The sequence below is a fragment of the Pipistrellus hanaki genome, assembly GCF_964339955.1.
Source record: "Pipistrellus hanaki genome assembly, chromosome: 17".
Lineage (NCBI taxonomy): Eukaryota > Metazoa > Chordata > Mammalia > Chiroptera > Vespertilionidae > Pipistrellus > Pipistrellus hanaki.
In genome coordinates this window covers 47,076,050-47,101,325 of record NC_140519.1, presented here as the reverse complement: position 1 = coordinate 47,101,325, position 25,276 = coordinate 47,076,050, and the positions used below count along the sequence as shown (strand labels likewise).

Sequence of the window (25,276 nt, the reverse complement as noted above, 5' to 3'; positions counted from 1 at the left end):
ATGGTTCCCAGGGCAGCTTTAGACGCGCGGAGCCGCTACCAGGGAGCCTGAGGGGAGTCCGCGGGACTCTGGGTCCCGCATCGGGGCCCACGGACCCGCAGAGGCACCATGGGCCGGAGTAAGCGCCCCTTCCTCTCCCACCTGTCGCTCTCGATCGTCCCATTTCCTGGCATCGGCCCGGGGCCACTGGGACCCTCGGCGCCAGCTTCGGACAACCGCTGCCCCTTCCCGCCCGCAGACCGAGCCCAGCTCTGCAAACCCCGCCCCTTCGCCCTGGGCAGACCCAGCTGTGCCAGACCCTCCTCCGCCCCGCCCCGCCTGGCAGCCTGCCTTTGAGGGGCTGGGGTCCTCCTCTGTGAAATGGGGTGGGCGAGGAGGTGGCTGAAAGGCTCAGTGGAAGTGCAGGGTCGGACACACCGGGCCGATGTGTGAATTTTATTGATTTTTATAGAGAGGAAGGGAGAGGGATAGAGTGTTAGAAACATCGATGAGAGAGACACATCGATGATCAGCTACCTCTGGCACACCCCTAATGGGGATGTGCCCAAAACCAAGGTACATGCCCTTGACCGGAATCGAACCTGGGACCCTTGAGTCCGCAGGCCTAGGCTCTATCCACTGAGCCAAACCGGTTAGGGCATTGGTCGATTCTTGTATGCACCCTGATGGTGATGAAACCCACCACCTTTGCTTATGGGGACGATGCTCTAAACAACTGAGATCCTCAACCAGGGCTCGGATTAATAATTTTTAACAGGGGTTCTGTCAGTGTCCCCTCGATTTTGGTGTATCCTATGAAGATGACCTATGTGTTGTCCTTGGTTCGAGCTGTGGACCCCAGGGTCCTGTCTCCAGCCCCTTGGTGCCACCGTTCGGCCAGCCCGGTGCTGCACATCCCTGCGCAGGAGACTCCTGTCACCTGCCTCCTCTGAGTGGCTCCTGTCATTCCTCAGGAAACAGACCGTGTGGCAGTTGCTTTATAAGACTGTGATGCGAACTCTGGGGGTTCCTCTCTCCTCTGCAGCTTTCGTTACACTCATGCTGACCAGCGAGTGAATGAATGGCTGCACCCCTCCTCACTGCTGCCTCTGTCAGCCCCGCATGCCTCTCAGGAGCAAGTTGCTCTGTCTTGGTTTACCTCCACCGTCTCACCCAGTTTGACCACGAGTTGCCATGTCAACATGCCCACATCCTCACCCATCTACTCTGTCTCCATCCGTACTGCAAAATGTGTGCAGCCCAGCTGGCATGGCTCAGTGGTTGAGCATCAATCTATGAACCAGGAGGTCGTGGTTGGATTCCTGGTCTGGGCACATACTGGAGTTGGGGGTTCGATCCCCAGTGTGCGCATATAGGAGGCAGCCAATCAATGATTCTCTCCCATTATTGATGTTTCTATCTCTCTCCCTCTCCCTTCCTCTCTGAAGTCAATTATATATATATATATATATTTATATGTAATATATTTATATATATAATATATAATATATATATATTATATATTATATATATATATATATATATATATATATATATATATATATATATATTTTTTTTTTAATGTGTGTAAACCCTGCTGAAAAGAGACAAAACTATGTTGTCATGTCCCTTCCCTCTGACCCATGGTGGGTCAGAACCTCCAGCAGGGGGCAGCACTGCTCCAAGCTCTTTGATTGAACTGCAAGGAGAGACCCATGTGGCAGTCATGTCATAACCCATGATGAACACGAGGGCGGATGTGTGACCTGTGACAAATGTCCTTGCAGTCACAGAAGACCTCATCCGACGGAATGCCGAGCACAACGAGTGTGTGATTTTCTCCCTGGAGGAGCTCTCCTTGCATCAGCAGGAAATAGAAAGGCTGGAGCACATTGACAAATGGTGCCGAGACTTAAAGATCCTCTACCTTCAAAACAACCTCATCGGGAAGATCGGTAAGTTTCCGGGACTTGATTCTCCTGGTTTCTTGAGCCCCCGGAGTGGGATGGGAGAACTGTGGATGAGACAGTGCTACCCTTAGGAGGAAGGCAGCAGCTAAGAAAGGATTTCATGGGGGAATGGACACAGCCATAGCGGCCAGCAGTCACGAGTGGTGTAAGGGCGGCGTGAGAGCTTGCTCGGAGCCTGTGCTCACCGGGCAGGTGACACCTGCTGCCAGGATTCGTACTGTCACGTACCCAGGGCGCCCGGGCCAGCGCAGGAAGGTTGGAGCAGAAGGGAGGACCAGCCAGAGCTGGAGGGTAAAGGGTGGAGTCGGGGTTGATGAGGCAGAGTGAGCAACAACGCCTGTGGGGCTGGCCTGGAGCCAGAGGTCAGCCCGTAGGTTAGGTTTCACTCTTCATGGCGATGTGCGAGTGCCCTCCACAAGGGCATTGGGCCAAGGCTGCAGACATTTGTGGTTGTCACCAGTGTGCATGGGTGTGGGGGGTGTTCAGGGCCCGGGGATGCTACTCACCTTCCCAGAGTGGCAGCCTCACAGGAGAAGTTCCCAGGTGTGTGTGTGTGTGTGTGTGTGTGTGTGCACTCAGGGCCAGAGAACTGGGGTGTGCTTGCCTCTGGTTGGCTGGGTAATTCCCGGTTGGCTCTCAATGTGCAAAGACCTAGGGTTTGCATCATCTTTTTGAAGCTGTATTAGAATTCTTTCTATTTCTTCAGAACGTGATTTCCAGCATCTTTGACTTTTCCAGAAATGGGAAACGTAGCCCGCTGCCCAATGGAGAGGCTGTTCTGACAGCCAGCAGCATTGAAGGGCACTCCTGACCGGCAGTTCTGACAGAGGCCCTGCATTGCTGTCTGCACAGCTGGCCCCTCACAATGGCGGACGAGAGCATAGATTTCAGTCCTTTTCAGAGCTGCCAGAAGGCTTACATTTTCGGCTTCCAAAGTAGTCTGAAATGAAACAGCCTTTTGCATGTTGATGATGAGGGTTTTCGGAGGCAGCCAGGCACGCCTTCAGCTGGGAAAAGGACCTCTCTTGGATTCTGTGCTCCTGTGCCCTGGGGATGGTAGTTCGTTTGAGCTCCTGAGCTCTGTCCCTCACTGGAGATGCAGTTGGGAAGGCTCTGCTTTGTGGTCGGTCCAGCTGTGAGCTGAGGGATCCTGTTAAAATGGGGCCCAGAATCTGGGGGGAGGGCTCCCAGAATCTGCGTTTGTAATGACTTTCCCAGGAGCCTCGGGCCTGGGCCCCGTTGGGAGCTCAGAGCTGCTTGAATTGGGGCGGGATGGGGCTGGTCATGGCGGCTGGTGGCAGCCTCCTCCAGGATGGCTTGGGCGAGGATGCTCAGACCCCTCCCTGCCACCCTGGAGGCTCTAGGCACTTTTACTTATGAGCCTCTCTCTCCCTGACCCCCTTGCCCATTGGTCCCGAAGGCCTTCCCCAACACATCTGACCTACGTGTTTTCTGCCAGATGATGCTTTTAGTATTGAAGAGGTGATGCATCTAACACGTGTGGGAAGGAGGAGGTATTTGGTTGCGGGCTGGCAATTTCATGTGTTAACTTCAGGTGCTTCTGTTTGGGACGCAGAGTAGACACTCTTATGTGTCAAAACCCTCGTCACGTGGCACTCTGCATGTCCTTTGAGTCTCAAATGCTCAGGCATCGCCTAGAGCGCCTTCGCCAGGCATCGGTACAGCTTAGGGCAGTGGTTGGCAAACTCATTAGTCAGCAGAGCCAAATATCAACAGTACAACGATTGAAATCTCTTTGGAGAGCCAAATTTTTTAAACTTAAACTTCTTCTAATGCCACTTCCTCAAAATAGATTCGCCCAGACCGTGGCATTTTGTGGAAGAGCCACACTCAAGGGGCCAATTGAGGCTTGTGAGCCTCAATTTGCCAACCACTGGCTTAGGGTAACAGAACTGCTGAGAGCACTTGAATAATTTTTTCTGAAGTTCTCATTTTGAAAAATGAGTCAACTGCAGAGGTGGAAACTGTTATCCTTGGGTCTATGATCACATAGATGATATTGCGTAAATTTTAAAATGAAATGGGATGATAAGAGTGATAGTTATAAGCCATCATATTTGATCTTTTCCTGCCCCTGAAACACGGGCGGAGGAAGCAGTCCCTAAGCGGGGCTGCCCAGCCACACCCTCCTCTGTGGGGGATTGACATCCGTGGGGTCTGAGAAAGAACTGTTCTCTCAGGGTGCAGGGAGCGCAGTGACTCACCGCCAAGCTCTGGGGAAGGATCTCCTGGCTCCGCCCCCTGACTCCGGACACGTGGATGAGGCTTCACCCCTGGGTATTCTCCTTTAAAAACAGGGTTTTCACCTCGCAGAGTTATTTTGAGGATCAGCGACATCATGTATGCAGCATGCTCAGAAAATCACGTGGTGTGTGATAAGCACTGAGCAGTGCTAGCCAAGCTGTTGTTAGCTGCTTTCCAAAGCCATTGACTTCTTGACTTACTCATGGTGGTTGCTTTGCCTACATAGGCTTTCTTTCTTTCCTTTAAAATACATTTTTATTGGTTTCAGAGAAGGGAGGAAAGGGAGAGAGAGATAGAAACATGAAAGAGAGAATACGTGATCAGCCACTGCTTGCACGCCTCCTACTGGGGAGCAGCCCTGCAGCCTAGGCACATGCCCTGACCTCCTGGTTCAGAGGTTGACTCTCAATCCCTGAGTCCACACAGGCCGGGCTACGTCATCTTTTTTGTTTATTAAAAACAACCGTCCTGTATCAGAGGGACTTGGGCTCCAAGTAAAGGAAGACCCAACTCCGTCAGGCTTCCAGTAAGGAACCCTAGTGTGGGACCCAGCCATGCGTAGGCAGGCTCCACCTCTTGGTTGGTTGATTCCTTCTCTGCCCCAGCAGCCACCGTGGGCTTCATCCAGGACCTGGTCCCCTTCTGTTCGAAAGCTGACCTGCGTATCAATAGGGGATCAAACCTCTTCCTTTGTAAACATCCAGCAGAAAAAGAGAAAGGAACTCCCCAAGCATGGAATACAGAGCTTCCCTTTTCATCTGGCCCGTACGGAGCTCTTGGCCTGGGTGCCCTCCCCAGCATCACACTGTTGCTAGGAGACTGCCATAGGTTGGTTGACTTATTCCTGGAACCCTTAGCTGTTACTAGCATGGGACATGGGGTTGCCATGCACTGGCCCTGTTAGGCTAAGTAGGCCTAAGCCCCGGAGTCAGGGCCAGGCAGAGACGTGAGCAGAGCTGGCTTCCAGGAGAAAGGATGGAGGGAGAAACAGATGCTGCTTGACAACCCACAGGGTGTGGGGGACAGGTGTGGATTTGAAAGACCAGCATGGTTTTGATAGCTATAATAATTATTAGATTGTCTTTACTGTCCTCACAATAGATGATACAAATTTGATCTTGAAGGTTAATTACCTTCTTTGTGTATTTCAGAAAATGTCAGCAAACTCAAGAAACTCGAATATTTGAATTTAGCTTTAAACAACATTGAAAAAATTGAAAATCTGGAAGGTAAGAATTTCTTCTTATTTTTGCGAATTAAAATGGGGATTTAAGATTTGATTTAAACAGCATTGCTTAAACAATATATCCTCCCATTTTGGGGGGCTTATTGTCAACTTTCTTTTTTTTTTTTTAAATATATTTTATTGATTTTATACAGAGAGGAAGGGAGAGAGATAGAGAGTTAGAAACATCGATGAGAGAGAGTCATCGATCAGCTGCCTCTTGCACACCCCCTACTGGGGATATGCCCGCAACCAAGGTACATGCCCTTGACCGGAATCGAACCCGGGACCCTTCAGTCCCCAAGCCGACGCTCTATCCATTGAGCCAAACCGGTCCCGGCATCAACTTTCTTTAAAAAAAAAAAAAATATTTTATTGATTTTGTACAGAGAGGAAGGGAGAGAGATAGAGAGTTAGAAACATCGATGAGAAAGAGTCATCGATCAGCTGCCTCTTGCACACCCCCTACTGGGGATATGCCCACAACCAAGGTACATGCCCTTGACCGGAATCAAACCCGGGACCTTTCAGTCTCCAAGCCGACTCTCTACCCATTGAGCCAAACCGGTTTCGGCTTGTCAACTTTCTTGATGGTGTCTTTTAGAGCAGTGGTCGGCAAACTGTGGCTCTTTGGCCCCTTGAGTCTTTAGCGAAGGCCAGCTTAGGAGTTCTCTAATTAAGTTAATAACAATGGACCTACCTATACAGTTTAAGTTTAAAAATTTGGCTCTCAAAAAAAATTTCAATCATTGTCCTCTTGATATTTGGCTCTGTTGACTAATGAGTGTGCCAACCACTGCTTTAGAGCACAATTCTTTTTAACTAATAGCTTTATTGAGGTAAAAATCGACCTATAAAAGCCTGCACATGTTTAAAGCATACAATTTGTATGTACACATGTGTGAGCCCATCACCACAATCAAAGGTAATAGACATACCCATCTCTTCTGTATTATCCGATCTCCCCTCAAACTTCTTTTAAATATATTTTGGTGGTGCTAGATCGGTCCTCCATGCTTTTAACCTGCATTCCTCATTTAACCCACCTTGCCTTGCTCTGCAGAGAAAGGTTCCCTTGTGTTACTCTGCGGCTTCTCTTTTGCAGTTATTATTATTTTTGTCCTAAGTTACTGTTAGTCTGAAAGGATTTGGCTGACTCGGTGGCCGGCAGGGCTCCTCTGCCCTTGTGAAGCTGGGATCCCAGGTGCAGCCTCTGGCCTGGCGGGCGGGGCTGCTGGGGGCCCTGGGAGCTGGCAGAGGCGGGCACAGTGGCAGACACGCCCACTCCCATCCGCCAGGAGCTAACATGAGGAGGATTTTACTCAGGTGATGGTCAAGTTTAGCCTATTCACCTCTTGGTGCACAAAATTGACATTCATCCTGCACTTAAGACTTTCATCCTCAAAGCCTAGACCGTCATCACTACCAGACCCATGGCCATATCAGAGCTGGCACTGAGATGGTCCTTCCCGCATTTTTCTGCGGTAGAAACGGAGTCATTGCTCTCCCAGCTACCACTGTGCAGCCCTGTCACCGTGTTCCCCTGAAAGCAAAAGGCATGGCACATTAATCAGGGTCCAGGTTTTGTGAAATATCAGTCTAAGTTTTTCAGAGGACTCGTAAAAGCTCTCTCAGTTGGCGTGGCCACGGCTTGTGATTTTTCGGAAAGCATCTGAAAGGACATGGACAATTCTGGTTGCCGCGTGGCGTGGCCATCCACCACTGGAGGGCAGCATCGTCACTGTTGTCTTCGGGGCTTCGGAACCGGGTCCACCTGGGGCCTGTTACCTGGATGCTCTTCCTGCGGCGCTCCCCTCCCCGCTCTGATAGGGATGCCCTGGGCCAGGGCGGTTTGAGGACATATATGGAGGGATGGGCGGCTTGTCTGCTGGCAAATAGGCACTTTTTATTTAATTTTAAAGGAGAGAGAGAAGGAGGAAGATGCGTATACACATTCAGCCCACCCACTTGAGTAAATCTCAATATAATTTTAAACATAAGTTGCATTTCTGTTTGTTTTGCTGCACTGGAAAGAATAGCTAGTGTCCTTTTATCCCTTTTCCCTGTTGTGGGATCCCTGCAGTAGAGTAAAGTGCCTTCTTTTCCCGTCCCTCCTCCTCACCCACCCTAACCAGGAAGTGGGGATCCTGACAGCCTGAGCTTTCCCCCTTGGGCAGTCAGTGTGGTTGATTTCAATGACCTTCACACACACACACACACACACACACACACACACACACACACACTGGGATCATCGAGCTGGGTCATTGCGGAGCCGGAGGCCGGGGTGGGACTCGGTGAAAGAAAGGAGCGCTAACTCCCACGAGGGGGCATTCTTAAGCCTGGCTCGCTCGGTGGGAATTGTTCTGTAAGATGGCCAGTGTGGTTGGATTTCTTAGGTGCGGCTGAGTAGAAAGAAAATTAAGAACCCACCACTCTGCCGAAACCAGTTTGGCTCACTGGGTAAAGTGTCAGCCTGTGGACTGAAGAGTCCCAGGTTCGATTCCAGTCAAGGGCACATACATTGGTTGCGGGTACATCCCCAGTGGGAGGTGTGCCGGGGGCAGCTGATTGATGTTTCTCTCTCGTCGATGTCTCTAATTCTCTATCCTTCTCTCTTCCTCTCTGCAAAAAAATCAATAGAATATATATATATATACATATATATATATATTTTTTTTTCATTAATTTTTTTTTTTTTAAGAATCCACCACTCTGAAAAATACGATGAACATTTGGAGGGTCCTTCACATGCAACATTACAGCAAAACCCAAAAAATATACGAATTCTTAAACCCGATGGAGTCTTTCGAATGTCAGGCTGCTCTTCCATGAAAGAGAAACAGCATTGAAATGGCTCCCAGAATCTGTCAGAGTAACTGGGAAAGACCGGGAGCCTGGGTCTTAAGTTAGATTGCCCCAAATATATCTTCCGCACTTCATCAGCACCATCTGACATCTCTTCCCGGCGCAGAACAAACACGCAGACGTGGAGACGTAGCCTTAATCGTATTTATAGACACATGCGGTTTCGTGTTAATTTTTCATACAAGTGGCCGAGGCCACAGTTTTATAATTTAATGACCGAATTTCCAAGCGCATTGACGGGTTTCAAACAATCCTCATTGTGTGGTGCCTGCAGTGTTTTTTTAATGATGTCTGCCATTGTGAAAGAGCTGTTCTGATCAGCTTTGTACAATCACCTGTCCTCAGTTGATGTATCCAAATGAAATTTTGGACCCAGGGGAAAACATTTAAAACCCTGTATTATGTCTTGTCCGATTGAATGCTGGAAAGTATAATTATAGTCTTATAAGCTTAACAATCTTATTTAGAATTTTGTCTCTATTGTTGCTAGTTTAATAGAAATAATGGCTTTGTTGTCCTTTTTCATATATAAGATTGTCTTTGAAGATGTGAAGTCATGAATTGCCATCACCTGTGTAGTAGAATCTATAATATATGAGTGTTTATTTGTTCCTTGTACATGTTTTTGTTTTTAATCCTCACCGGGGATATATTTTAGAGAGAGTGAGAGAGGGAAAGACAAAGAGAAACAGTGAGGTAAGAGAAATACATCGATTGGTTGCCTCCTGTACATGCCCAGACCATGCCCAGGCTGGGAGGAGCCTGCAACCCAGGTACGTGCCCTTGACAGGAATCGAACCTGGAACTTTTCGCTTCTTGGGTCCGCAGGCCGACACTGTCCACTGAGCCAAACCAGCTAGGGCTGTTCTTGTGCATTTTGGATAGTCATCTTTTTACTGATTCATATGTTTACTGTGGTAATAAACTCACAGTTTAAAATCTCAAAGCGCACTCCATACCTTTGTTGGAAAACGTGGGTCTTTATTTGGCACTCAGATCCCTAAGCCCTGCTGCGAGGGGTGACCAGCCTCGACTCCTCTCTGCTCTGGGACGTTTCCAGACAGTGTGCTCGGCCTGTGCTTGATGCTCTCATTGGGGGCCTCATCCTGTGACATCCTGAGGAGGAAGCTGCAGGCTTCGCTCTCACCCACCCCCAGGTTCTCTGTCCCTTCTCCCCTGCTTCTATCTTCTCTCACCTGTGCAATATTGAAATGAGGCCTGGGCTACGGTGACTGGGGTTTTGAATCATTTCATACCATCTTCCCAACAACCTGGGTACCAATGCCCTTCTGGTTCTACACATGGGAGAGCCGAGGCCGGTACCTTCCCGGGGCCAGGGCGCCGGGCTGGGAGGGGTGGGATTTGGTCAGCAGTGCCATTCACCAGCGGGCCTGCACTCACTGAGGCTGCTGCTGCGTCTGTGAACCGTGGCCGGCAGCTCATGGGGACGGCTCCCACGTTTTATGACCAACGCGATCTATTTCTTTGCTTTCCTTTCTCCTGCCAGGATGCGAGGGGCTGACAAAACTTGACCTGACCGTAAACTTCATCGGGGAGCTGAGCAGCGTGGAGACCCTGCGAGGCAACGTCCATCTGCGGGAGCTCTTCCTCATGGGCAACCCGTGCGCCGACTTCCAGGGCTACCGGCCGTTCGTGGTGGCCACGCTCCGGCAGCTGAAGGTGCGCAAGCTCTGGGACGCAGAAATTTTGGTGAAAACCCCAACAGGCAACCACTGGTCTCCCAATGCAGAGGATGGAACACCCAGAAAGTCAAAACCAGCTCCTTGGCATCCTGAGCCTGTAAAAGCGTTTGGCTGAGGTTTCTGGGCTAGCAGAACTATTTACTAGAACTGAAAAATAGGCTGGTTAATGCAAGGATTTTTTTTTTAATGTGTTTTTACTGATTTTAGAGAGAAAGTAAGGGAGATGGAGAGAGAGATAGAAACATCAAAGAGAGAGAAACATCGATCAGCTGCCTCCTGCACGCCCCCTACTGGGGATCCACCCTGAAAGCCGGGCATGTGCCCTGACTTGGAATCCAACCGTGACTTCCTGGCTCATAGGTCAACGCTCAACCACTGAGCCAAGCCTGCTAGGCAACTTGAGGATCTTAATCACCATTTATCTCGCTGAAGGGGTGATCTACTTGAGAGGAATAGTGTTGGTCGTATAAAATCAACATCGACACAGATCAGAGTTTTGGATGTTCCCCATAGCACCCGGTTATTGCTTATTGTGCACTGTTTATTGTCTCTAAGTTTAAAATATTCCATCACAGTCAGCTGGGGCCGATTCGGATCGCGGCTCTAGGCTAATGGCTGTTTTTTACTCCAGTGGCTGGACGGGAGAGAAATAGAGCGCTCGGAAAGGATCCAGGCATTGCAGGACTTGCCCGAAGTTGAGCGACAAATCAGAGAGCAGGAGAAAGCCTACTGCCTCAGACGAGCCCAAGACAAGAGCGAGGCTGAGAGGAAGCTTCGAGAAGAGCAGGAGCCCGCAGAGAACGAGAGCCACCAGTATGTAAACCACTAGAGTTCAGCTTCCCGCTAACTCTTGCTAAAAGCCGCCCACCCTGTTCTCTCCCCAAGCAGCCCGCAGCATCACCTGCGTCCCAGACGGTCCGTGAGAAGAGGGTATCACTCCTCTGCGGGCTCTGGCGGCCACCGCTGTACTCTGAGGCTCTGGCTCTGTCTCCGGGAACCAGCCAGTGGGCTCACACATAGAAAGCCAGTGATGGGTGTGACGGCCTCATTTTCACAGGCAGCGTCTGCCCTCCTCTCCCTGGCCCTCCCCCAGGGCTAAGGCTCAGTGGGCCCCGAGGTCGTCCGATTATCAGAGCCTCCTGCCAAATATTATAAAAGACAGATTCCTGGGCCTCACCCCAAAGCTGCTGAGTTAGACTCTTGCTGGAGCCCAGGAATCGGTCCTATTGATAAAGCTCCCGGGCGGCTCCTGTCAGCCGGTGCGTGCTCCCTGGAATCTGATTACTGCCATCATCCTCGGTGCCAGCCGCCAGCCCCGCGGGCCCGCCCCAGTGCTGGGCCGGCGACTCCTCCAGCGGGGCTCAGATAAGCTCTCTTTCGGACAGGTTCTGTCAAGAAGATACACGGGAAAATGAATGAGGTATGAAAGGAGCAGCGTTAGGGATGAAACCCACACGTCCATCTTCGGTCTCACGTGCTCTGGGTCTCTCTGTCCTCTCCTAGCCCGCCTTCTGGAGGGAGCGGAGACCAGCTCCAGGTCCCGGAACGACAGGAAGGAGAACCCAACGGAAAGAAAATAGACGACGTGGAAGACGACCTGGAGTTCTGGAACAAGCCCTCTCTGTTTACTCCGGAGTCGAGATTGGAAACTCTGAGACATATGGAGAAACAACGACGAGACAAAGAAAAATCAAGGTATTCCATTTCTCCCATCGTTGAAAGTAAGGAAACACTCTCCTACGGACTTCCCTATTGATTCCAGGGAGGAAGAGATAGAGAAACATCAATGATGAGAATCATTGATCGGCTGCCTCCTGCACGCCCCCTTCTGGGGATCAAGCCTGCAACCTGGGCATGTTGTGCCCTTGACTGGAATCAAACCTGGGACCCTTCAGTCTGCAGGCCGACGCTCTATCCACTGAGCCAAACCAGCTAGGGCCATCATCAATACTTTCCTGTCGCTTTTTACATCAGTAGGTAAAAAACAAGCACATTTTTTCACAGCTACAGAATACCTTATGACTATGCCACGCTGACCCAATCCCTCCCCCATGTGGGCATTGGGGATAGGCCCAGGGTGTGGCCATGGCAGACACTGCTGTAATTAGACCGTTTACATAGGTCCTTATGTGCTGGCATTTTTATTTCTATAAAATGGATTCTATGTGGCATTTTAAAAATTGTCATTTCAACGAGAGCAGAAGCTGCGTACACAAATGGAGAATTGACAGTGATCTGGGTAAATCATGCATAAAATTGACTTATTTAAATATTCATGGGTATTGCACAAAAAGGATTTTCCCCCCATTAAATTACCTGGCAAATTGTCTCGCTCACATTTTCGCTTAACAGACATAGATACAACCAACTGTACAGAAGCCTGGCTTCGAGGTCCATTTCCAGCACAGAATGGACTTCCTAGCAGTCAAATGGGGATGTTTTCACACATATCTGATTCCTTTCTCCTACGCTGTTCCTCAGATCAGTAACTGGTTTATTTTCCTCCTCCCCTCTGCCCCTGTTCCACCCACCTCGAACCTTAAGCGAAAAGAAGAAGAACGTGAAACCACCCAGGATGCTGATCACTGCAGATGGGAGAGCCCTGAATGTGAATGAGCCCAAGTACGTGAGCCCACGCGGAGACGAAGCTGCCCAATGGGTGGTGTCGGTCACTCCCATGACAGGTTTGCTCTGCAGAGAATACACCTGACCTCCTGATACCTCTCCACCAGCCCGAGGACGCTAACAAGAATCACACGTGTGTGTGTGTGTGTGTGTGTGTGCACTTTCCAAAGCAAAACATCCATCATGTTCTCGGGTGCATAATGTTACATTTTTATTTCCTTGGCATCCAGAAAATGATCTTGACATATGGAAATCCCAGTTGTTCATGTCTCCCTCGAAACTTGGGGACATCTACAATTTTATATCTGAAAATTGCCAGTGCCTCGTTCTTGTGTGTATTAATTTTTTAAGTTCTGCCATGAACATGCTGTCGGCTGAGAATATTGATATGTCTCCAACCCATCTACTTTATTCCCTGGAACACATCCTCAAAGCATTTGAGAGTTAGGGGAAAATGGATATAAATATCTCCATGAAGTTATTGAGAGAGGAAAAACATTCACACTGGAAATCCTTAAGTGTAATAATATCTGATCTACCCTCTGTAATCCAATTCATCCTCTCCCCTCCCTAGACTCGCCCCCACCCCTCCCCAATCCACTGTGCCCTCTGGAGCTTATTCTGTGTCAACAAAACCTGGACAATTGGTTCCGCTCTTGGCCTCCTATAATCTCTTCTACTAAGCTGAACAAAGAAGGGGGAAGGAAGGAAGGATACACACCGTCTCTCTTTAGGAAAATTTCAGGAAAGCGCCATAGAACACTTTCTTTCCCAGAACTAAGTCACATGACCTCATCGAGCTGCAAGGGAGGCTGGAAAAGGTGGTCTTTATTCTGCAGAGAGCTGTTCCTAGGTAAAATCAGCGGTGCTGTTTCTAGTGAGAAAGGGGAAGCAGATCCTGGGGAATGAACACAGTCTCTGCTATGGGGAACCTCTGAAATTATCTTCCAAGTGCTGTGTGAAGGGAGAGTTTGGGTCGGCTGGCTGGAACATCAGGGAATAGCAACTAAGGCAGAGGGGCCAGCACATTAAAAAAAAAAAAGAAAGAAAAAAAAAAGCTCCCGAAATGAGATTTTAAAAATGCATAGGCCAATTGAGTAACTGAAATACAGCGGGACTGTTGGAATTAAGGAGTGGCTGCTACAAGCAGACATACTGCTGACAGCCAGACCTGTGGCTAAGGTTACATTTTCCAAACATTGAGCTGATATTCTTTACTGGGTTATGTATTTTACAGAATAATGCGGTAAGTAAAGTGCTGGAAATAAAATGGACCAAGTAACTCTGGCACAGTGATTCTGCACAGCATGAGAGTCACACTAAGGGCTTGGCTTGGCTTGGCCTCAGTGTAGCTGAGAGACCCAAGGGCTTTACCATCCTGCCTCCCCGGGCTCGTGGCCTCTTTCCCAGCGGGGTCAGCTTCTCTGAGCCTCTGTTTCCTCCTCTGTGAAACTGAGGGGATCATGGGCTGGCCCAGGCGGTGTGGCTCCCTGGTTGAGGGTCATCCTATGAACCAGGAGGTCACAGTTCCTTTCCCGGGCAGGGCACAGGCCTGGGTTGCAGCTTGATCCCCAGTAGAAGGTGTGCGGGAGGCAGTCGATCAATGATTCTCTCTCATCATTGATGATTCTATTCAATATCTCTCCCTCTCCCTTCCTCTCTTTCTAAAATCAATAAAAAATATATGTTTTTAGAAAAATAAAATAAAATCATGGTCAGTGTCTCAGCATTTCCCAAGGCGATGGGAAAGTCAGCGGTGAAGGGAGAAGAAAAAGGATGGCCGGAGAAAAGGAGATGAGACCGATTAAAACGGAAGGACTAGCATGCATGTTGGGTAATGCAGCATTCAGTTCTCCATGAGTATTTCCGGTGTGTGAGTTTGCTCCTAGCTAACTCCAATAGAATGGAAAAGCAAACTTTAACCACCAGATGTCTCTGTCCCTGCACCAATGCTCACTTTTTGTATGTAATTCACTTTGAGATCTGCACATTTAAACAATGTAAACAAACAAATTATGAACACATTACAGGTGTCTGTTGAAATTTTTAAATCAATGTAGACATTGTTCAGCTACCAAAATAAGTGTGTCATTGGAAATTATAACAATTATGAAATTTGGTAATGGGACAAAGCTATCTATAAAGTATTGCTAAAGACGTCATCTTTTTCTTTCTTTCTTTCTTTCTTCTTTTCCCCCCAAAATGGATTATTCCTTAGACTTGACTTCTCTTTGAAAGATGATGAGAAACGCAACCAGATCATCCTGGACCTGGCTGTGTACAGGTAAAGACATTTTATTGTGCATTTATTTGATGGCACTTCTAGCTGTTTTTATGCTCAGTTGCAATCTCTAGAGTTGTGAAACGTTTTGAAATGAAACTTGGTTTGATAAAAATAGTATGCACTCCCTCCCAGCATTTCTCTCTGCCCCTCCCCATGCCCCGCCCCCCACTTTTTTATTTCCTCCTGACAAACTATAAATTTATTTGTATTTTTAAAGGCAAGAACTTTGTTTTGTTGGTTTGTTTCCCCCTTCTTATGTCTCCAGCACCTAAAACAGTATCGGGTACCTGGTGGGAATTCAATAAGTACAGGAAGGAAGGAAGGAAGGAAGGAATGGATAATAATGATGGGAGTGTAACATTTGTACACGTGAATTAGAATAAAGGTCTTCTCTTTTTCAGGGCTTTTCTTACATGCTCTATTTTATTCGGTCTCTCATAAACTGGTGAACTAGGGGGGCTTGTTATCCTGGAATTATCCAGGAGGGGGTTACATTTTCAGAGAGTGAGGGAAAGCCAGGGATCTGAGCACTGAAAACCAAGGGATGAGAAGCAATGAGGTGGGCATACAACGGGCAGGAGGGTGTTTGAGGCAGAGAAAAGCAGCGCATGCCAAGATCTCGCCAGTCGGGCCAGGTTGATGAGAAAGAAAATGCCACCCATTTATGTGGCAGATACTGAACCTGGAGTTTTAGGAAACCTTGACTCTACCTTTTAGTTCCAGGATTTTATAAGAATGATGTTTTATAAACACTATGTACTAGGCAACAGGCATGCATCTTCATAGCTATCTCAGGGAATAGGCACTATGTTTATCTTGATTTTCCAGATGAGGAGGCTGAGGCTTAGAGAGGTGAAGGAATGTGGTCCAAGGTACTGAAGCAGGAAGTCCTCCCTCACAGGTGTGTGTGACTGAAGCCCATGCCTGCAACCCCGAGGCTCCCCACTGCCTGGATGTGTCTGATTTTTGAATCACCACTGGATTTTCTACTATTCACAACCTCTGTTTTAAAATATGTAAGCAGCCCGGCCGGCGTAGCTCAGTGGTTGAGTGTTAACCTATAAACCAGAAGGTTCCGATTCCCAGTTAGGACACATGTGGGCTTGATCCCCAGTAGGGGGTATGCAGGAGGCAGCAGATCAATGATTCTCATCATTGATATTTCTCTCCCTTCCTCTCTGAAAAAAAAGTACATGTACACTGAGTGACCAGATTATTATGATCTCTGAATGCATAATAATCTGGCCACTCTGTGTGTGTGTGTGTGTGTGTGTGTGTGTGTGTGTGTGTATGTGTGTATGTGTGTGTGTGCATGCTGGTCGAACTCCTGGTTGAGGGGATACTTTGCATATTAGCCTTTTATTATATAGGATATACACGGAGTGGCCAGATTATTGTGCGTCCAGAGATCATAATAATCTGACCACTCAGTGTATATTTAGAAACAACGTTTAAATATAGCGTTTGGCTAAAGGAGAGAGGTGAAATCTACATCTTTCATTTGCTCAGAAAGTCAAGGAGAATAATTGCCACCCGATCCCGGGGTCACTGCCACAGACTTTGCTCACTCAGCAGGCCTCGCCTTCCAGGGAAGCAGAGCCCATGGGGAGATGCTATCGGGCAGCTGCAGGGCAAGGCCAGGGACGCAGAGCAGCTAAGGAGGCAGGGCTGGGGTGGCAGGCCCCAAGCAGAGTGCAGTCAGCATTCCTGGCTATTCATGTCAGTCTTAGAGGCTTAGGATAAAATATTCATGAAAGACCATGGCAAGCTGGGTTTTGCAAGCCTCTGACGTTTCAGACCTCTGATATTTTTGGGTTAGGGGCAGTCAATGCCAAGTGTACTCTTGGGTCTAGAAACGAAATTGCTGATACATTGCATTTCCTTTGGTCTGAGGATTAACTCAAAGCTAAATTTTTAAGGCCTATTTAGCACGGACATTTTAAACTCTCTCTGTGGGAAGTTCTGGAGAAGGCCGCACACAAATGGAAGAGACTAGAAAAGTATGAATTTGGGAATATTGGGGCCAGGCGGGAGCCCACCTCTAGGGGCAGGACTATACCCCGCTCTGGCTTTGCTATCCCTTTATTAAGGTTATGGGATACACCCATAGCCTTTAGGCAGGAAATTCCAATAATAGACAATCAGCAAGGATTTACATAAGACTAATAGGTGGAGGCTGCTTCAGCTACCAATGTCTCAACTAAACCATGAGCGATTAGCTCCGACCTTTCAGAGCAATTAAGATTGACCAACCACTGAAACTGGTTTGGCTCAGCGGATAGAGCAACGGCCTGCGGACTGAAAGGTCCCAGGTTTGATTCCGGTCAAGGCCATGTACCTTGGTTGCAGGCACATCCCCAGTGGGTGGTGTGCAGGAGGCAGCTGATTGATGTTTCTCTCTCATTGATGTTTCTAACTCTATCCCTCTCTCTTCCTCGGTAAAAAATTAATAAAAAACATATTTTTTAAAAACTTGACCAGCCTTCCAGATTCCCTGTCCACATCTTTCTATTAGTGGGACAATGATTGGTTTCCAGCATCTCTCCATTTAAAGGGTCCCCTAAGTGTGGGTTTGTATTTGTAAATTTGTTTGCAAACTTAATGTTCTTGGAAACTCACAAGACTGAGTGTGTTTCATATGTTGAATTTTCAAGGTACATGGATACCTCTCTGATCAATGTTGACGTGCAGCCAACTTACGTGCGAGTCACCGTCAAGGGGAAGGTAAGGATGCCCTATGGGCTGGCTTCGTCTTCAAAGCCAAGCCTTGGACTAAGCTAGTTGCATGAACATTTTTTTTTAAAGTAATATTAAAATGGAAAAAGAGAAAGCCAATCAGAGAGCTGTTTCTTAGTCACGTGATTCTGCCAGGGCAGGGGTAATCAGCAGGAATGCTTGCTGACCACTGTGTGGCTGGATAAATTAATATGTTTATCCTGTGTCTGTTGCGTGGGTACTTTGTCCAAGGCTGACTTTTATAAATGTCATAGGCTATGGCTTGAAATCGTATTTAAATAGTACGCCCATTTTAAATTTAAATTGCCAATGCTTTCCATTCATAGTAAGTGTAGTGTCATCATTTTTGAAAGAGCCGTCTGTGCTAATTCTGATCATTCATATGAGGTCTCTTGAAGACTTTAAAATGGAAACACGCTCATGTCTTATGACAGTGATTTTTATCCGCAAATTCTGTTATCGGCCACGTTAGCAAAAAAAAAATGGACTGACGAGTGTTTCATTTGATTTTGATTGATGGTTATTCTTTAGACCAGTGTTTCCCAAAGTGTGGTACTCATATCCCCAGGGGCACGGGAAGAGTTTGGTGGGGGTACGCGTTGCACCGGAGTTTGGTGGGGATATGCACTGCACCGTGCTTAGCTGCGCCTAATTCTACGTTCTCATGAGTACGAGGGGTCCTCAGTGTTACAAAAATTATAGAAGGGGTGCACATATGTCAAAAGTTTGGGAAACACTGCTTTAGACGGACTATTCATTAAAATAGGTAAAAAAGATCATGCATGTCAAGCATAGCCCATGCATTAGTGTTTTTCTAGTAAATCTAAGCTCATCTTTAGAAATTGAATGTTGAGTCTTAAACTTGTAACGAAAAGTACCTCCTCCAGCAACTTCTCTCTCACGTCAGGTGCACTTGCTCCCTGACACTCGGTATTCCCTTTCAGCCCTTTCAGCTCGTCCTTCCGGCAGAGGTCAAACCTGACAGCAGCTCTGCTAAAAGGTCTCAGACGACAGGGCACCTGGTGGTCTGCATGCCCAAGGTAGGGGACGGCATTGGGGTCCACGTCACGTCTGGGCACGTCGGTTCCTGCAGATACTGTCCCAGCACGGCTGACGAGGACTTCGGATCCAGCTTCTTCTGGTTGAGAAAGCCCAAAGGTCTACTCCCACCAGCTCAGGCTGGAGAACGAAGACCTGGGAGAAGAGAGAGCCCGGCCAGGGCCGGGGCCGGGGCCCAGGGGGACTGGTCCTGCCAGGAGTTCTTGTCTCCGAGGCAGCCGGCCCTGCCTCTGCAGACCAGAGCGTGGGTGGGAGTTGGCCTTTGTCAATCACATGGCTCTTGGATAAGGTGACCAGACGTCCCGCTTTGGGCGGGACAGTCCCGATTTTTAACAATTTGTGCCTCGTCCCTCTGCGTTTTAAAAAAGTCCCGATTTTTGGGAAAAAATCGGGACTTTTTTAAAACACCACAGGACAAATTATTAAAAATTGGGATGTCTGGTCACCTTACTGGAACATGTGTGTTACCTGGTGGTCAGCACTTCCCTTACCTGTAACCATGAGAGAAGATGCTGTCAGCCTTGGTATGTGTTTGGATTCCAAGCATTGAGCTTACCAGGTTTGTGATTTGGGGCAAATTATGAATCTCTCTAGGCCTCTCTGTCCTAATGAATGCTTAAGAAAGAGGATACACACAGCATTCATGTATAGTGAGCACTCCATAAATATGGCTAGTGTTATTTTTCATATCATGTTTATGATAGAGACAAGATATTACTTTAACTAAAACTCTTTTTTGCCTTCTCTTTGTGGGGAGAGGTGGTGTAGATATGCTTTTGCTATGAATCAGAGAAAGAGACAAAGAGATCTCTCTGGAATAGCAGGTCCCCTGGTTGGTTAGGCCAGCTGAGTCTGTAGTTCAATCCCGGACAAGGGAACCCATCTCTGGCCAAAAGGATGGCGGTGCTTTGTTGAGTGTCCATTGTTTCCTGTTTGGTTACTGTCCTCTCATGCCTTGAGCTCAGTCGGGTCAAAGGAGAGGAATAGATGAGCAGTTACCATGGGTTTGGCTTGTGAAGAGGGGATGGAGACGGGCCAGGCGTGACTGCTGCAGCGAGTCTGCCCTTGACTGACCAGGGAGGGTTCGATAATGATCTAATAAGCCTTCATAGCAGCCAGTTTTGCCGCAGATTGATTATGGGTAATCTATGTATTTTCACTCTGAAGCAATAAAACAGCAAGTACAATTTGTTGTCAAGGAAAAAAATAAACACAACTGGAAGAATCGAATTGTCCTCGGTGACTGCAATGAATTAAGGAAATGTGTGCTAATTAGAGTATCCTAGGGAAATGGAAGAGATAACTTAAGGACTTTGATGTAGGCATTTGTATAACACTGTGATCAGCAGGGGTTTTGTGTGTGTGTGTGTGTGTGTGTGTGTGTGTGTGTATGGAAACTTCCATTCTAACTGAAAAGCCAAAGACTAAACGGCAGCTGCTACTTCCTAAAAGGAGATCATGGTTTGTGTGCTGATGGGGGTGGGGGAGCGGGGGGGAGGGCAGATAGCTGATCCGAAGCCTTTGCTGTTGCTAATGCATCTTTCAAATAAACACAGCATCCTACCTCCATGATCCTTTCGGGTTTTAGATCTGTAAGTTTTTCCTCTTCAATACCGCTGAAGACCATAAAAGTTACATATCCAATAATGCATGTTTTCCATTTATTACTCTTACTCTATGTCTCTCAGAAGTTTTTTTGTAGTTTTTTGTTTTGTTTTTTTTCTCCAGAGCTGCTACATATTTGCAGGTACCATACGTACAGTTATTCCCATTTTGAGTGGGAATTCCCGAATTACATTTTCCTAGAGTTTGTGCTTGGCCTCCTGTATATTCTCTTACGTGTGAGGTCAGACTGAGTTATCCGCCTGTAAACAGTCTCCCCGTCAGCGGCCGGGGAGCGAGGGGCACCTGGTCTCATCCCAGCCTAGCCTAACCGGACTTCGCTGAACATTGGTGTTCACCGAGGGGCTTGCATCAGTCATTACATTAAGCTCGGGCCCTCAGCGGACAAGTTTCAGGGTCACTCCAGGAAGATGCTCCGTGCTGTCCTTTGGGGGTTCTTGCAGAACAATTAACCGAGATTAAGGGAGTTGCCAGGCGACCAGAACAGCAGAATGTATTTACAGCTCTGGTGGGCGAACATTCTGCTCAGTTCTGCTCCAGTGCGCACAGAGGTGAAGGTCACTGTGAAGGTCACTGGTACAGGCCAGGATTCTAAAAAACCTGTCCCATCTGCCCTTTTCCCTGTCAGCTGGACATCCGTTTCCCAGGGCTTTTTGCTCAGAGACCCTGTGCCGTCTTGAACTCACCTCTAGTCTCCGGGTGATGGTGTCAGGTGGGTCTGCAGTGAGGGCTGCTGGGTCATCCTGCTCCATTCATACGTCCACTCTTTTCTAGAACATTCCTCCTCATTCCTAAAACTTCCAGAAGCATCAGGCTAATGTCCATACACTTCAACCCTCTTGTCTTCCCCTGCTGGGCCTTCCTTCCCGACCCCACAAATGGGCTGTCTGTGATCCACCCAACCCCCCAGGTGTGTGTGGGCTCCTGTTTCCGCCGGCCTTGGAGAGACCACTGTCCCCTCCGACAGGTCCCTGACCACTGTCCCCTCCGACAGGTCCCCGTCCTCCCGGCTGCTCTGCGCTTTACAGCAGGAAACATGCTGAGCCATCTCTCTTCCTAACAACAGAGCCCAATAAAACCCCCCTCCATTTATCGCCCTGACCTGCTTTACAGCAAAGCTCTGAGCACAGACATTGTGTTTGCTGGCTCCTCTCCTGGCCGGGCCTCTGGGAGCTGCCGGCCTGGTCACTGAAATCTGGGCCCCCTTCTCTCCTCTGTGTACATTCATTCCTGCGAAATCTCTCCTAATCAGGATTTTTAAATAACACCTGTAGGTCTCCGTCATCTGCCAGTTGCCAACCATAGAATCCGGAATAGCAAACACAATGAAGAAAATTCAGGGAAACAGACTACACGTTTTTAGCACATCTCAGGAATATCAGTACCTGCTAAGATAGTGAGCCGTTGCCGCCCACTGATCCAGCAGGAATGGCCCAGAGGACAAACCATGTCTGCCGGGATGAGAAGAAAAGAGTCACATTCCAGAGGCTGCCATGGATAGGGGATCTAGAAACCTCCCCCACCTGGCAATATGGCTGAAGGATCATGACCTGGGCGGGAGGTCAATGAGAGGACACCCGAAGCTCTTGCAGCCTGTCTACGTGGTTCCCAAACTGGGCCTTGACTTGAATGAAGGTAGTCTTAGGTGAAAACCACCCACCCACCCACACAGGCCTCACAAACACAGGGAGGAAGTTAACGTTGCCATGGACTCTAGATAGATAGGTAGGTAGATAGATAGATAGATAGATAGATAGATAGATAGAATAGATAGGTAATATTAATAGATAGATAGATAATAAGTAGATAGATAATAGATAGATAGACAAATAAACAGAGAGGTAATTGTTGTTCTTTCCAAATAGTCCACAGCACACAAAGTTAAGCTAGGCGCTCCCTGAGATGTGAGTGGGAGCCAGGAGAAAGGAGGTCAGCGTTTGGGAGTCTGGTTATACCAGGCTGTTCTCTTCCTCCTGAGGGTCCCACGGTTGCTGCAGTGTGACACCGTGAGACACAGACTGTAACCCACTGCTTTAGTGGGAGGTCTCCCAGAAGCGAACCTAATGCAGAGCCATGAGGGCAGCAGTCTATTTGGTGAGTGAGGGGCTGCTGGTCTGGAAGCAGCCCCTAGGCAGTGTCCCACTGAGCCAGCAGCTCTAGGATGCAAATCTCACACCTTGGGATCCCTCTACCCAAGGGGCGATGGGCTGGGATGGGGCACACCAGCCCCGAGGCTCTGTGCCTGAAGGCTGCTCCTGCTGGGGAGGGCGGTATAAACCTCCCAGCACTTCAGCCCTATTGCAGGCATGGACCAAGCAGGGTGGTCATGTGAATGGAGGATATTTCCAACAGACTCTCCAGTGAGACTGTAAAAGGATGTTTTCTCTCCTTTTTAAACATCATTATTACCCTTGATGTTCGTCCTAACTTCCTCGGATATTTTCCGTTTTAGGCTGTGTTGTGGGTGTCAAATGAGATTGCACCTTACAAGCATGAAAGAATTTCGAAGGACCTATTGTTAGTTAGACATGTTCTCCTTTTACTTCAAAGTCTTGTAACTGTCAATATTGATTTCACATAGGAAGATACTGATTGCACCTTTTAAAAATTTCCTCTGACAACTTGGTAACTTTGGACCCTTAAAATACATCCATATTCACGTGTAATGTTTTAAAAGGCATATCGGAGCGTAACACCCCCCTCAGCGTGTGCTGTGTTTCTGTTGCAGGTGGGAGAAGTCATCACAGGGGGCCCACGAACGTCCACGTCCACGTCCACGTCCACGTCCATGTCCACGCAGAGCACCTCGTCCTGCAGCAGGGAGCACACGGGCAACAGGTACCGCCCCCGGGGCTGTCTTTGGCCTCATCATGTCATCATCTCATTCTTTTCACTTTCCCTGGAGATACAGTTATTTAAGTTTCAAAGTGAGTCATACCATGAGGTTAGTTCCCAAAACCTAGACTCTCAGTGGGCCAGGTCCTGGGTCCCTGACAACATATCGGTGTAGAACGTGCGGGCGTCTTGTCGCCATGCGGTGCTGGGACACTGCCTGCCTGGGATGGCCCACGGGTCACCCCCTGGAGCCCAACCTGGCAGGCTGCCGGGGCCAGGGGCCCCATCGTGTCTCCTGCTGTCGCCCTCCTGGTCAGAGGTCATCGTCTGGCCGTGGCTTAAGCTTTGTCCCACCGGGACCTTCACCCTCTCGAGAACGTCCACCGCTTGGCATTTCCTGGTTAGACAGTGGGTGCTTGGCCCTGACCTTTCAGAGCTTCAAGGTTGACCAGCCTTCCAGATTCTTTGTCCACCTCTCTGCTAATGAAGACGATGGGCGGCTTCCGACAAGGCCAGATGATTTTATGGGCGTTATACAGCCCTGGGGCCAGACGTTCCCAACTCCTGATCTAGAGTTTCACCAACTGTTACAATGGGAATCCCTGGCCAGTGGGGCTTCTTTCCTGTGTTTCACTACAGCTGCTGCTGGGTGTGGGCAGTAGGAGCAGGTTCTCATGGGAAAGGAACATGGTAGGCGGAGCTTGGCTAATCACCTGAACCTGTAGTGTAAAGGCTCCTGCCGAACCACCACAGGTTGGGTTGTCTGACCCAGCGGGTCCATGAACCTTAGTACCAACACTCAGGAGTGAGACCCGCCTGGAGGGATCCCACTGCGATCCCCGCTGTGGTGAGCAGACCTGGACCAGCTGACCGCCCCACAGCTGCCTGGGCGTCAGCACAGCCCGGTAGCACTTGCTAACACTCCATCACTCCAAGGTCACACTCGTGCTTCCACAAGGCTCCGAGCCACAGAAAACCAGGCACAGCCTCTTATGGGTGTTCCTATGCTGTCGGGGTAGTACTTTCCCACGTTAGTTGCAGATACGAATGCTCAAATTGAATCTGTTTGTGATTGAATTTTTTAAATGATGTTCCCATTTCCTTTGGCCTTTTTGGTTGCTCTAGAAGCAGACAAACCGAGAAACTAGAGGTGGATCCCAGCAAGCACTCGTTCCCCGACGTGGCTAACATAGTCGGAGGGAAAACTCCCACACCCAGAAGAGTCCGACCCGAACCCAAGGTCATGCCACGTGAGGAAGATCCAGGCTTTGAAGATGACCCGGAAGTGCCCCCGCTGATCTGACACGTCAGGCTGCGTCGCCTGGGACGCCCCCCCGCCCCAGGACCCAGCTCTGCTCAGCGCAGAGAGTGTATGCACCTTGCTCATGGGACACACACACAGTTATTTATCAGTGTCACCACCCCCGTGTCACAGCTCCCACTTGCTACAGCAATATTCTTTAAAATGAAAAGTGTACCTTAAATATGCTATAACCCACTATTTGTCTAGAATAAAGTGCTAGTGAAAATGAATGTTCAGTAAATCATAGAACTAACCTAATGCAAATATTCCTTAAATGACAAAAATACATGGTGTTATGGACCGAATGTTTGTGCTCCTCCCCCCTCCCCCCATTCCCATGTGGAAGCTGTAATCCCACTGAGGTGGTGTTTGGAGGTGGTTAGGTCAGATGAGGTCATGAGGATGGGCCCCATGGAGGGATTAGTGTCCTTAGAAAAGAGGAACCACAGCTCGCTTGCTCCTCCCCCCCTCCCCCTTCTCTCCATCACGGGGGGACACTGAGAAGACAGCTGTCTGCACGCCAGGAAGGACTTCACAGAAACTGCACCAGCCGCACCTTGAACTCAGGTGTCCAGCCTTCAGAACTGTGAGACACTATCTCTGTTGTTCAAGCACCACCCAGTCCGTAGTATTTTGTTACAACAACCTAAGCATCTGCTATGTCAACATGCCCCGCGGCCCCCCCCCTTCCCCCCTGGAATATGAAAGCCTCCTTTGCTGGTTGCCTAAGGGACAAATCTGGGCCCTAACCTGTTGTGAGGTCACGGTTCCCACCACTGCCCCCTGGGCACCAAGCTGCCC

The 25,276-nt window shown here is 48.7% G+C and overlaps 1 protein-coding gene across 2 annotated transcripts; it reads left to right on the top strand.

The window, feature by feature from the left end:
- On the top strand, window positions 1-24,776 carry DNAAF11 (dynein axonemal assembly factor 11). 2 transcript variants are annotated; one of them, XM_084864419.1, is made up of 12 exons: window positions 1-118; window positions 1,767-1,934; window positions 5,366-5,443; window positions 9,815-9,987; window positions 10,642-10,823; window positions 11,514-11,705; window positions 12,555-12,632; window positions 14,854-14,919; window positions 17,574-17,643; window positions 18,600-18,695; window positions 23,066-23,175; window positions 24,298-24,776. In XM_084864419.1, exons 1-12 carry the CDS (start codon window positions 109-111, stop codon window positions 24,473-24,475), a joined length of 1,401 nt encoding a protein of 466 aa, XP_084720545.1. In that variant the 5' UTR covers window positions 1-108; the 3' UTR covers window positions 24,476-24,776. The 2 variants fall into 2 exon arrangements, with proteins under 2 accessions (XP_084720545.1, XP_084720546.1); XM_084864420.1 differs by lacking the exons at window positions 1-118; window positions 1,767-1,934 and adding an exon at window positions 5,207-5,240 and having other exon boundaries at window positions 24,298-24,701.
- Window positions 24,777-25,276: the final 500 nt, after the last annotated feature.